General features: G+C 41.7%; 1 protein-coding gene across 3 annotated transcripts in view; it reads right to left on the minus strand.

Moving 5' to 3' along the window:
* The window catches only part of LOC125454261 (extended synaptotagmin-3-like), a 141,299-nt gene that overhangs the window by 29,226 nt on the left and 99,042 nt on the right, over positions 1 to 13,031 (minus strand). For all 3 annotated transcript variants that reach the window (XM_048534852.2, XM_048534853.2, XM_048534854.2), the window contains one exon: positions 4,505 to 4,625. In XM_048534852.2, the coding sequence (XP_048390809.2) occupies positions 4,505 to 4,625 (121 nt within the window). The remainder of the gene's footprint in view (positions 1 to 4,504; positions 4,626 to 13,031) is intronic.

Genomic DNA, 13,031 nt, shown 5'->3' on the forward strand with positions numbered 1-13,031 from the left:
CCAAATCCGGTGCATGGCCTCCATGCCACTTACCTTTGACCTATACGAAATTTTACAAGGATGGACAGATAGGCAGCTCATACAATCTTGGGTTGATCGACGTCCTTTGTAAGCCAATTAATGGTCATTCAAATGCCTTATTTTGTCACTGGCATCAGAAGGTCCACACCATGTGGGTAGACAAGCACTTTGAGGTTTGTGAGTTCAGGTTGGGTCAGAGAGGTATATCAAAATTGGTTGGAGGCACTGGACACTGCAAAGACTACGGGGCCCTGACAACATTCCCTCAATAGCACTGCCGAGGTGTGCTCCAGAACTTGCTGCTCCACTAGCCAAACTGGTCCAGTACAGTTACAATACTGGCATCTACCCACCAATGTAGAAAATTGCCCGAGGTATGACCTGCCTACTAAAAGCACAACAAATTTCAACCAGCCAATTACTACCCTTCAGTCTCCTCTCAATCATTAGTAAAAAAGATGGAAAATGTTGTCAACAGTGCTATCAAGCAGCACCTGTTCACTAGTAACCTGCTCAGGGACACCCCGGTTGGGTTCCACTAGGGCCACTCAGCTCCTGACCTCATTACAGCTTTGACAAAACACTTAAATTTCACAGGTGAGGTAAACGTCACAGCCCTAGACATGAAAGAGCCTTGGCAAAGCTGGTGTCAATGAAAGTAGGGGGAAATCTCTCCACTGCTCGGAGTCATACGCGACACAAAGGAAAATGGTTGTGGTTGATGGTGGTCAATCATCTCATTTACATGACATCGCTGTAGGAGTCCCTCAGGGCAATGTCCTACACCCAATCACCTTCAGCTGTTTTCTATGACCTTCCATCCTCTATAAAGGTTGGAAGTTGGAATGTCTGCTGATGATTGCACAACGTTCAGCACCATTCACAAGTCCTCAGATATTGAGAGAGTCCATGCCCAAATACAGCAAGACATGGGCAACATCCAGGCTTGGGCTGAAAAGTGACAAGCAATATCCATGCCACACAAATGACAGGCAATGACCATCTCCATTAAGGGAGAATCTAACTATTACTCTTCTCCTGACTCCTGAAGTTTGTCCACCAGAGACAAAGGCACAGGTCAGGAGTGTGATGAATATTGCCCTCTTGCCTGGATGAGTGCAGCTCCAAAACAGTCAAGAAGCTTGACACCAGCCAGGACAAAACAGCCAATTTATTACCGTCCTATCCACAAACATTCAGTTACTCCATCACTGACACTTAGCAGGTGTGTATAATATCTAGATAACATACTGCAAAAACTCCCCCAGAGACGTTCGACATTACTTTCGAAAACCACAACCAGTATGATCTAGAAGGACAGGTAATAGGAATATCATCCGCATCACACACATCATCTTGACTTGTAAATATACCACCACTGCTTCAGTATTGCTGTGTCAAAAGTTCTGGAAGTACCACTCACAGCATTGACTACTCTTAGCAGCTTGATTTTTGGAGAAGATACCTGAAAGTCAAGACGACTGATTGGGTGGAGCATGTGGCATGAAAATTACAACTTTATTTGATTAAAAACTGAAGTTGTCTCTTATCGAATGGTACATTTTTTTGAAGGCAGTGAAAGCTCAGATGAAGGTGGCGATTGGCAGGTTAAACTTATTATCCTTATGGTCTTGGTAAATCTTTTACAAAGCAAAAAGTGTGTGAAAGGGCAGACAGAACACCAAACTTGAAGAAGTGACATGTAGCAGAAGGAACACTAATGTTGGGATATAGGAACGTATCAATGAAGAAGGTAATACAAGAAATGTGTTTTAGGCCTTGCATGCTAACAGCAGAAGAACATGAGTGACAAACGCTTTCAAGATGGCATCCAATGAGGACCACATTTAAAAAATACAGAAATGTGTGAAGATGACATATCAATGTGAAATTCTAAGAGAGAATTAAAGATGGAGCAAGGATGCACATATGGAGAAGTAAGTTGTTCACTCTGAAGTAGCAAATGTGCTGGAACAAATTGCACTGAATAGATCATAGAAAAGCTCAGTACCTGACAAATAGCATGACATGAAATGAATAATGCAGCCCTGAGCTTAAGAAAACATCTTTCAACTGCCTGAGAAACTTACATCATAGTGAAATCGATTTTAAAACAATTTCAACATGGCAGTGGTCTGAAGGAACAATGCAAAAATAAAAAAGAATTTGGGTTTAGTTAAATGTTTTTAGTCATTGGTTACTGTAAATATCACAAGTCGTGAACTCTTGTTATGTTGCCGTTGTATCCAGCAAATAACTGGATTTTCAAATTTCTTTTTAAATGTCAGTCTCCATGGGGATATAAACAAATTTTCTTGATTTGCATTGTGCGACCACACTCAGATGCAGGTTAGCCAATTTTATGGGCTTTAATTTGAACCAGTACACTGTGGTGTCAGCATCTGAGCCACTATGAGAGATCAAATGATTGCTTAACAACAAAAGCAATCATTGTACCCCTGAAGCAGTGATAAGCATCCCTATATTGCTGCGTGCGTGAGAGACTTGCTACAAAACAAATGCAATCAAGATAATCTTTGGGTGCTCAAACAATGCTTCTGCTATCTGGATTACTTTGAAGGAGCCCTGCGATACTCTCCAGACCATGTCATAATTCATATTTTCTGTTGCATCCGGTGCAACTTCACTCACATGGGCACAGCCCTTACCATCAGTAAACATTGCAAGTTAATTAAAGCACCCTTGTGCAATCACTTATTGCCTATTTTCTGTGTGCCATCACCAGGCCTATTGCAGCACTATCTCAATTGTTGCTCCATGATTGGCACAAAGCTGTAGCTGGCTTTAGACTACTGTCATATGCGGCTCTGGCCTAACAGACCCGGATTTAAAACTGCACCATTATGCTGCTGCAGTGTAGATTCCCTGGCTGACAGGCAATAACAACGGCACTGTGCAGAGGTAGTGGGGAACAGTAGTTATCATTTTTTGAAGGCAGCATGTTCATGCAACAATCGAGCCATTGCCAAGCCCTCGGGCAATATCTCACCAATACTTAATCTATAACATAGATTGCTGAACTGCTGTGAATGCCTGCAGACCCTGCGGAATATAGCATCTTTAGTCATAATGGCCTAGTGGAAGCAAGCTGGCTTTGCACAGCTTTAGTCCAAGCTTCCATTGCCACATCTTGATTCTGTGTGATTTCTACTTGGAGGCAGACCTCAGCAAGCATCCTGTATGGGTTACAATGGAATTGGCCACCACTTTATCGTTATGGTGACATATATGCACAATGTACAGTGATGATGTATAATGAGGTCAGTGTCACATGATTGCATAGAGAAATCTGGGGGAAAAAAGGCAGACACTCTACTAGTATGAGAGAGAAGGCATTCAACTACTACGCTGTAAAGAAAGGAATTTTAAAAAAGGCGACTTGGGCTCAAGCAGTAGAACTTGGGAGACTAAAGCTACTTAGATTCTACATACATGACACAAAGCCCTCTGCGAAATTGGTGCCAGACTCTTCAATACTGATCACAAACTTTCTGGAAAGTTGGCCAAGGTACTAAATATTTGTTTTCAGTACACAGCTCTAGAAGTACTCAGCTCAGTACTCTGAAGACATTGTGAGAAGGAGCTGTTACTGTCACTGCCTCTTTGTTCTGTTGCAAGGCCATTTGTGTCTGCTGTTTCATCACGTGCAGGTTCCATTTCTAAGCCATTCTCTAAAGCATACAGTGTCAGGATCTAAGCTTGTTGCTGCAACTGATGGTGTTTCTTTATCATCCCTCTCCTGTTCCTCTGCCATTTCTTCCACCTGCACCAATGTGTGGCCTGTGTCTAGTTCTTGTGTATCCTGCATTTCAGTTACCCAAAGGTAAGGCTTTGGTGACGGGAGTAGGGGAAAAAGAATCATTAAAGGTCTACAGCTTGTAAATCAGAAAATATTGAGGCATGAGAGTGAAGCAGGCGAATCAATGGCTTCAACTCCATTGTTGGCCTCAGTCATAGCCACTGCATGTGGTGAACACCGATCTCCTCCTTGCACGTACAAAGATGCAACCTGCTCGGTTTCTCACTGGTTATGTGTAACTCACGTCACTTAGGTTAGTCATAGAACATAGAACATTACACCACAGTACAGACCCTTCGGCCCTCAATGTTGTGCCGACCTGTCATACCGATCTGAAGCCCATCTAACCTACACTATTCCATGTAGTCACATATCACAATTCTCGTGCCTGTTTTAGGTCCCATCTTACATTCTGGGTATGTGCATATTTATGATCCTCACAAGTGCCATAAAAATATTCATTTCACCATATGGGAGAAGGTGCTGAGGGTAGAGTAGGTCACCCAATAGACAAGCTATTTTGTTTAGTAAAAAGAAACAAATAGCTCAAGATTTTTATAGAGGAATCAGAAATATTTCAAATTCTCAATATATATTAAACTGACAAAGCTTAGAGACTAAACAACTAGTCAGAACATGCAATTAACAATACCAGTTACTTACATGTGGTAAAGGAAACCGTAGCTGAGAAACATTGACACCATTAATTAGTGGGCAGGTGAATCTATTAGGCAAGACCATGTAGGAAGCAATAGTGTCAAGAATTTTTGTATCTGACAATTCACTGAAAAGAAGAAAAACATCTTTCAGAAATGACAAAAGAGCAAAATCAATGTGAACAATGTACTATTTTAGTACTGTCATCACAGGAACCAGTGAGCCTCCTTTTACATTTTGTTAACTCTCAAACCTATCCCAGAACACCATGCTTGAATCTCTCTAATCAGGTTTCCATTCCTGATGCAGTATTGAAAACTATGCATAACATATTCAAAAATGACGTGCGAAGTTGAGCATTATCCTCCTCGGCCTGCATGCACACTTCGACATTATTGACGACATCCCCTCCAATGCCTTTCTCCTGCTGTTCAGACAGATGGTCTGCTCTCATTTGTACTCTCATTACTTTTTAGTCAAATTGCACCCAGAGCATCATCCATAATGACTTCTCTCCCAGTGCTGCATCATTACTTCTGATCGTGCAAGCAGGCACAGATTATTATGATGGAAAGATGGAATATTATGAATTATCATAAACTGGTCCAGTAATATTAAAACAAAATTCACAATGTTTCTTCACTCTGACACAAATTTTGCCCCAAAGTGTGTTTCACAACCCTCAGCATATATTTCTCTTACCAGAAATTGTGATGCTATTGCAAAAACAAAACACCTGTCAGCTGCACTCCCCACAATGGTCATGAGAAGGCTTGATTTACTCCACAAATACAAATTAAACTCATTACAAGTTCAGGCATCTATTTCATGGCTACTTCCTGTTAATGGGATGATTAACAGCCTTGAAAGATTAATACAACCTTAAACAGCTTTTCAACTTCTCTCCCTCAATTCACCTTCCTTTCAGTTTCTCTTGCTGTATCTAAATTTGACTCTAATTTTACCACTTCCATCTCAGTCTTTTTCCATTTACCTTCTTTACAATTAATCAGTTAAGGATATAGTTTATACTTCTTGTTGATCACCAAAGTCCCCAGATGCTCCACTAAATAAACCGTAGCTTCATCAATTCAGCAATTTGCAGTGCAAAAATAAATGATGCTGAAGTATACAGAAAAAAAAATCAATTCACGGCGCCTGTGACAAAATGCACTGTGCCAGCAAGTTTTGGCTCAATTATTAAACATATGCATGCTACATGTTAATCAGTCTTCTATTTTGTAATGATCACTTTCCATGTAAATATATTTATCCATGAATAATTGCTTTCAGTACAGAAATTGAGCATTGCAATAAAAAGGACATTCTGACGTTATGTCAACAATAACTACAAGTCAGTTTTGTCAAATATAAGTGCGAGGTGAAAAGCTATCTTTTTCTTAGCAATACACTGCGTGAATATTTGATTAAACAACAATGTGCGTGTTTGATTTAACCAAGGAACTTGCATTTATATGACACATTTTATGATCTCAAGGCATTCCAGAACAATTTACAAATAGAGTCAGTTTTTAAAGTTTAGTTATTATTGTAGGAAACATAGCAGCCAATTTGTCCATAGTGCAAACAGCAACATCATAATGACCAAATAATTATTTTATTTTTAAGACAAAAGAAATGGTGTTGGCTAAGGGATAAATATCAACCAGGGAACAGATAAGATCTTCCTTGCTCTTCCTCAAAGCCACAATAGAATACTTGACTTTTGTCTGCTGTCTTAATTGGATGTAAAATTAAGAATTATAATTTTTCATCTCAAATGAGTATGATTTATCTCTTGATAGCAGTATTTTGGCAGTGTCTTTTGTATGAAAACTGTTTTATTGCATTTTTGAGAAGAATACAAAAACCATACTTGTAAAGTATCATTAAATTCTAATTATTGTTTAATTATTCCATTAACAGATATTCTCACTTGGGATCTGAACATTTTTCATTTTATTCAGAAGATAGCAGTATTTCTCACTGAAGAATCAGTATAGCGTGTGCGACCTCAACTTCAAAACAACGCAATAGATTCACTTCAACTCCAGAAGAGCATCACTTACTGTAATGTACATTTTCAATTTCATATAACAAATATTTTGGCCTTGCCTGGTGGTGCTGTCATTTGGTACCAAGTAATAAAACATTTTGCACTGTGAATTGAAACTGCTTCAAATCATTTCCATGACTTTCATAGCAAACAGATGGAGTAAGTCTTCATTACATCAATCGGAGGTAAATTCAAACCCCTATTTTAAAAAGTTTAAGCAATGTACTCTACTAAAAACTAAATAACAAGTTAGCTTATTGAGCACTCCAGATACTATTTGAGCCAAGAGCTAAGTGGCGCAAGATTAAAGAGGAAATTGCACAACTCGAGCACGGATATGGGAGAAACAGGTTTGAATTTATAGATCATAGAACCATAGATCTAAGAACCCCTACAGTGTTAAAACAGGCCATTCGGCCCAACAAGTCCACAATGCCCTTCCAAAAAGCATCCCACCCTGATTTCCCACATCTAACCTAAACATCCTTAGACACTATGGGCAATTTAGCACGGCCAATCCACCTATCCTGCACATCTTTGGACTGTGGGAGGAAACCCACGCTGACACGGGAAGAATGTGCAAACTCCACACAGTCAGTTGTCTGAGGCTGGAATCAAACTCGGTCCCTGGTGCTGAGAGGCAGCCGTGCTAACCACTGAGCCACTGTGCCCTCCTAAATTCCTGGGATGTTGGCACCAATACTGGGATAGGAGGAAGCAGCTCTGATTGGACAGGCTCCACCTGAATCACACTGGGGTCAGATTCCTGGTGAATCACAGAACTAGACTGCAGACAGGGCTTTAATCTAATTACTGGGGGCAGGGTTCAGTTGTTGGTTAATTATAAAATCAAAGGTAAAAGGATAAGACAGGATTGCTAGTTAGTAATGGGGATGATTGTTATTGGAAAATAAAAGGAAGGGACAGAATGTGAGAGTGTCATATTGTACCAAGGAACTTCACCAGCAGAACAAACTTACAGGCTTTGTATCTTAATGCACTAAGCATTTGGAATAAGGGAGATTAACAGACAGTGCAAATCCACAAGCCGCACCTCCATTTCTACCCACCCCCTCATCCCGCCTCCTTGACTTGTCTGTCTTCCCTGGACTGACCTATTCCCTCCCTACCTCCTCACCTATACTCTCCTCTCTACCTATCTTCTTTTCTCTCCATCTTCGGTCCGCCTCCCCCTCTCTCCCTATTTATTCTAGTTCCCTCTCCCCATCCCCCTCTCTGAAGAAGGGTCCAGGCCCGAAACGTCAGCTTTTCTGCTCCTGAGATGCTGCTTGGCCTGCTGTGTTCATCCAGCCTCACACATTATTATCTTGCATTCTCCAGCATCTGCAGTTCCCATTATCACTAAATGAATATGCCCTCATAGCCACTACAGGAACATGGTTCCAAGGAGATCAAAACTGGGAATGTAGTATACAGGAGGCATAGGAGGTATGGAAATGGTGGTGGGGTAGTATTGTTAACAAAGTGGAACGAAGACAGTTGAGAGTGAGTTGGGATCAAATGATGTAGAGTCCATTTGGGGAGCGGTTTTAAAACAAGAACAGTAAGAGAAAGGAGACATGTGTAGACCCCCAAATAATTGCCACTCTGTGGGAAAGGCTGTAAATAAACCAAAAGGAGCATGTATAGAGCAATAATTATGGATGATTAAAATATTCATGTTGATTGGTTTTCCAGAGCAATGTGTCATGGAGCCAACTATGGAGCAGGATCTCTTGGATCTGGTGATAGATAATGCGGTACGTTTAATAAATTAGCTCAGAGTAAGAGATCTCCTCGGAAGCAGTGATCATAACATGATTCAATACATTATTCAGTTTCAGAGTGATAAACTTGGATGGGATACGACTGTGTAAACTTTAATAAAGGGAATTACAATGAAATGAAGATAGAGTTAGCTAAAGTAAACTGGACAGACAGATTCAGAGATAATGGGAACTGCAGATGCTGGAGAATTCCAAGATAATAAAATGTGAGGCTGGATGAACACAGCAGGCCAAGCAGCATCTCAGGAGCACAAAAGCTGACGTTTCAGGCCTAGACCCTTCATCAGAGAGGGGGATGGGGAGAGGGAACTGGAATAAATAGGGAGAGAGGGGGAGGCGGACCGAAGATGGAGAGTAAAGAAGATAGGTGGAGAGTGTATAGGTGGGGAGGTAGGGAGGGGATAGGTCAGTCCAGGGAAGACGGACAGGTCAAGGAGGTGGGATGAGGTTAGTAGGTAGATGGGGGTGCGGCTTGGGGTGGGAGGAAGGGATGGGTGAGAGGAAGAACCGGTTAGGGAGGCAGAGACAGGTTGGACTGGTGTTGGGATGCAGTGGGTGGGGGGGGGGAGAGAAGAGCTGGGCTGGTTGTGTGGTGCAGTGGGGGGAGGGGACGAACTGGGCTGGTTTAGGGATGCAGTAGGGGAAGGGGAGATTTTGAAACTGGTGAAGTCCACATTGATACCATTAGGCTGCAGGGTTCCCAGGCGGAATATGAGTTGCTGTTCCTGCAACCTTCGGGTGGCATCATTGTGGCAGTGCAGGAGGCCCATGATGGACATGTCATCTAGAGAATGGGAGGGGGAGTGGAAATGGTTTGCGACTGGGAGGTGCAGTTGTTTGTTGCGAACTGAGCGGAGGTGTTCTGCAAAGCGGTCCCCAAGCGTCCGCTTGGTTTCCCCAATGTAGAGGAAGCCGCACCGGGTACAGTGGATGCAGTATACCACATTGGCAGATGTGCAGGTGAACCTCTGCTTAATGTGGAATGTCATCTTGGGGCCTGGAATAGGGGTGAGGGAGGAGGCGTGGGGGCAAGTGTAGCATTTCCTGCGGTTGCAGGGGAAGGTGCCGGGTGTGGTGGGGTTGGAGGGCAGTGTGGAGCGAACAAGGGAGTCACGGAGAGAGTGGTCTCTCCGGAAAGCAGACAGGGGTGGGGATGGAAAAATGTCTTGGGTGGTGGGGTCAGATTGTAAATTTTTCCATCCCCACCCCTGTCTGCTTTCCGGAGAGACCACTCTCTCCGTGACTCCCTTGTTCGCTCCACACTGCCCTCCAACCCCACCACACCCGGCACCTTCCCCTGCAACCGCAGGAAATGCTACACTTGCCCCCACGCCTCCTCCCTCACCCCTATTCCAGGCCCCAAGATGACATTCCACATTAAGCAGAGGTTCACCTGCACATCTGCCAATGTGGTATACTGCATCCACTGTACCCGGTGCGGCTTCCTCTACATTGGGGAAACCAAGCGGACGCTTGGGGACCGCTTTGCAGAACACCTCCGCTCAGTTCGCAACAAACAACTGCACCTCCCAGTCGCAAACCATTTCCACTCCCCCTCCCATTCTCTAGATGACATGTCCATCATGGGCCTCCTGCACTGCCACAATGATGCCACCCGAAGGTTGCAGGAACAGCAACTCATATTCCGCCTGGGAACCCTGCAGCCTAATGGTATCAATGTGGACTTCACCAGTTTCAAAATCTCCCCTTCCCCTACTGCATCCCTCAACCAGCCCAGTTCGTCCCCTCCCCCCCACTGCACCACACAACCAGCCCAGCTCTTCCCCCCACCCACTGCAACCCAAAACCAGTCCAACCTGTCTCTGCCTCCCTAACCGGTTCTTCCTCTCACCCATCCCTTCCTCCCACCCCAAGCCGCACCCCCATCTACCTACTAACCTCATCCCACCTCCTTGACCTGTCCGTCTTCCCTGGACTGACCTATCCCCTCCCTACCTCCCCACCTATACTCTCTCCACCTATCTTCTTTACTCTCCATCTTCGGTCCGCCTCCCCCTCTCTCCCTATTTATTCCAGTTCCCTCTCCCTATCCCCCTCTCTGATGAAGGGTCTAGGCCCGAAACGTCAGCTTTTGTGCTCCTGAGATGCTGCTTGGCCTGCTGTGTTCGTCCAGCCTCACATTTTATTATCTTGGACAGACAGATTGGCAGGAATGACAATAAACAAGTAGTGGTAGACATTTAAGTGGATATTTCATGACTCTCAGCAAAAATACAGTCCTGTAAGGAGGAAATATTCTAGGAGAGGGATAAACTAACCAAGGAAGTTGATGGGAGTATTAAGTTGAAAGAAAAAGCATCCAAGCAGGTGAAAGTTCAGTGAAAGCACAAAGACTGGAATAAAATCATGATCCAGCAAAAGGAGGACTAAAAAGGTAATAAAGTCAGAGAAAATTAACCAAGAGGGCAAAACGGTGAGGAATACAAGAACTGACTATAAAGAGCTTCTTTAAATATATTAAAAGGAATAGAGAAATCAAAGTGAAGACAGGCCCCTTAGAAAATTCATCTGGGAGGAATGTTATGGGGAGCAAGGAGATGGCAGAAGAATTGAAACAAATATTTTGCAAAAGTTTTTACGGTAGAAGATACTTTAAACATCCCATTCATAGTAAAGAATACAGGGAGGAATTAAGGATTATCACCTGTTAAAAAAAGTATTAGACAGGCTAATGGGATTAAGGGCAGGTAAGTCCCCTGGCCCTGATGTCTTGCATCCTAGGTACCTAAAAGAGGTACCTAAATAGATAATGGAAGAATTGGATATAAATTTTTCAAAAACCATTGGATTCTGAAGAAGTACCAGAGGATTAGAAAACTGCTGAGGCGACATCCCCATTCAAACAGGGAAGGAAGCAAAAAGTAACCATAAGCTTAGCATCTATTGTCGGAACAGTATTGGGATCAATTATTAGGAAGTAATAGCAGATCATTTGGAAAATCATAAACTGATCAAGCAGAGTCAGAATGGCTTCATGAAAGGGAAATTGTGTTTGACTAATCTATTAGAGTTTTTTTTTGAGAAAGTCTCAACCAGACTGGATAGATTGGAGCTAGATGATGTACTATATTTGGTCTTCCAGAAGGTGTTCACCAAGGTACTTCACAAAAGTTTAAGTCATAAGATAAGCGCCCACTGTGTTGAAGTAATATATTGGCAAAGATATGGAACGGGCTCGTAGTTAATATAATGGCATATAAATATATTGGTTGCTACTTTATCACCAGGGAGAGTACATGACACCAGATTGAGAAAGTATAGTTTGACGAGAAACGTAGAACACATGGATAGTGCCAAAGTGGAAGTGTAAACATTAAAAAGTCAAAATCTAACAACTGAAACATCAGCTTTCCTGTCCCTCTGATGCTGCCTGCTTTTATTTCTCCAGCTCCACACTTTGTTAAATCTAACAATTAGACGTGTTCAAAATCTCAGAGGTGAAGAAAGTTAAAAGTCAAAATAACTTCTACTCATTGTTCGCTTAATAACAAGTGGAAATGAATTTAAGATTCCCACAAGTATAGATGGAACATTTGAAGTACTTCATACATACAATTGGATATTATAAAGTGAAATACATAATCACAAGTGCTATAGATATCAGTCACAATAATAAGACAGAAAGAAAAATAATTAAAACATACATAGTAAAAACACATGGAAAAATGGCACGAAAATAGGGTTGGTATAGCCAAGATGGGCCAAATGGTGAGTGGTTATTTGCTATTCTACATTGCCACTAAATCTCCCACATTAATACCTGAGCACTTCTACTAAAGTCATAAATGTAAACTTTTATTGGCTAATAAAACATTAAGGGTTGAAACAAATGCAAATTAAGAGTCTTTAGACTCAGTTATGAGGGAAAAAGTCGTCACTTGCCTCTTGCCCAACAGGACAGTAGTGCTGAAATCAGTTTTTAGAATTAACATCACATTACCTGAAGTGAGATTGTACTGTACAAATAGTCTGACACTATTTTTGTCTTTATTATTTTTACAGTTCTCCCTTACTTGCATAGCACAGTTAAAGAAAGCAAACATAAAAACACGAAAGTTATAACAATTGCTATTTTAATGCTTGTAATTCAAATAATTTTTGCTTTTCAAAGTCTGTAATTGATTAGTTAAATAACATCCTTGTATTAGGACAACATTTCTCATTGAAATTCAAGCTCTCTTCCACTGAATGAAGTATATATTTCAAATGGATTACAGTTCATCTGACTCAAGTTACAAGGATAGTTAAACATTAAACCTTCAATACATATCATCTCAGCTATTGACTTGTGGTACATTATGGAATTACGAAAAAGCACCCTAAGTTACATCAATGTTATGATAATGTTTACACAAAATTAAAGTGCGAACAGTGGTGTCTCTGTAGAATATTGCTGAAAGTGCAAAGTTACTTGACGTGTATTTTGTTAGCAAACCATTGCGTCTGTTTTACTTTAATAGCATTGGTTTCAAATTTCACAGCACTCTGTAGGGCACTTTGTATTTTCTAATAACCCTGTTATATGTTTGTTTAATGTCAAGCAACTTATTGGAGTAAGGAGGAGTGGAGTAATAAGTAAGGAAGGAACAAAGCACCACAGTAAGATCATAGAATTATCTTAGAAAAGCCATGAAGATCATAGCATTAAATAGCCAACCCAATTGTCAAT

Source organism: Stegostoma tigrinum, chromosome 7 (assembly GCF_030684315.1).
Source record: "Stegostoma tigrinum isolate sSteTig4 chromosome 7, sSteTig4.hap1, whole genome shotgun sequence".
NCBI classification, from domain to species: domain Eukaryota; kingdom Metazoa; phylum Chordata; class Chondrichthyes; order Orectolobiformes; family Stegostomatidae; genus Stegostoma; species Stegostoma tigrinum.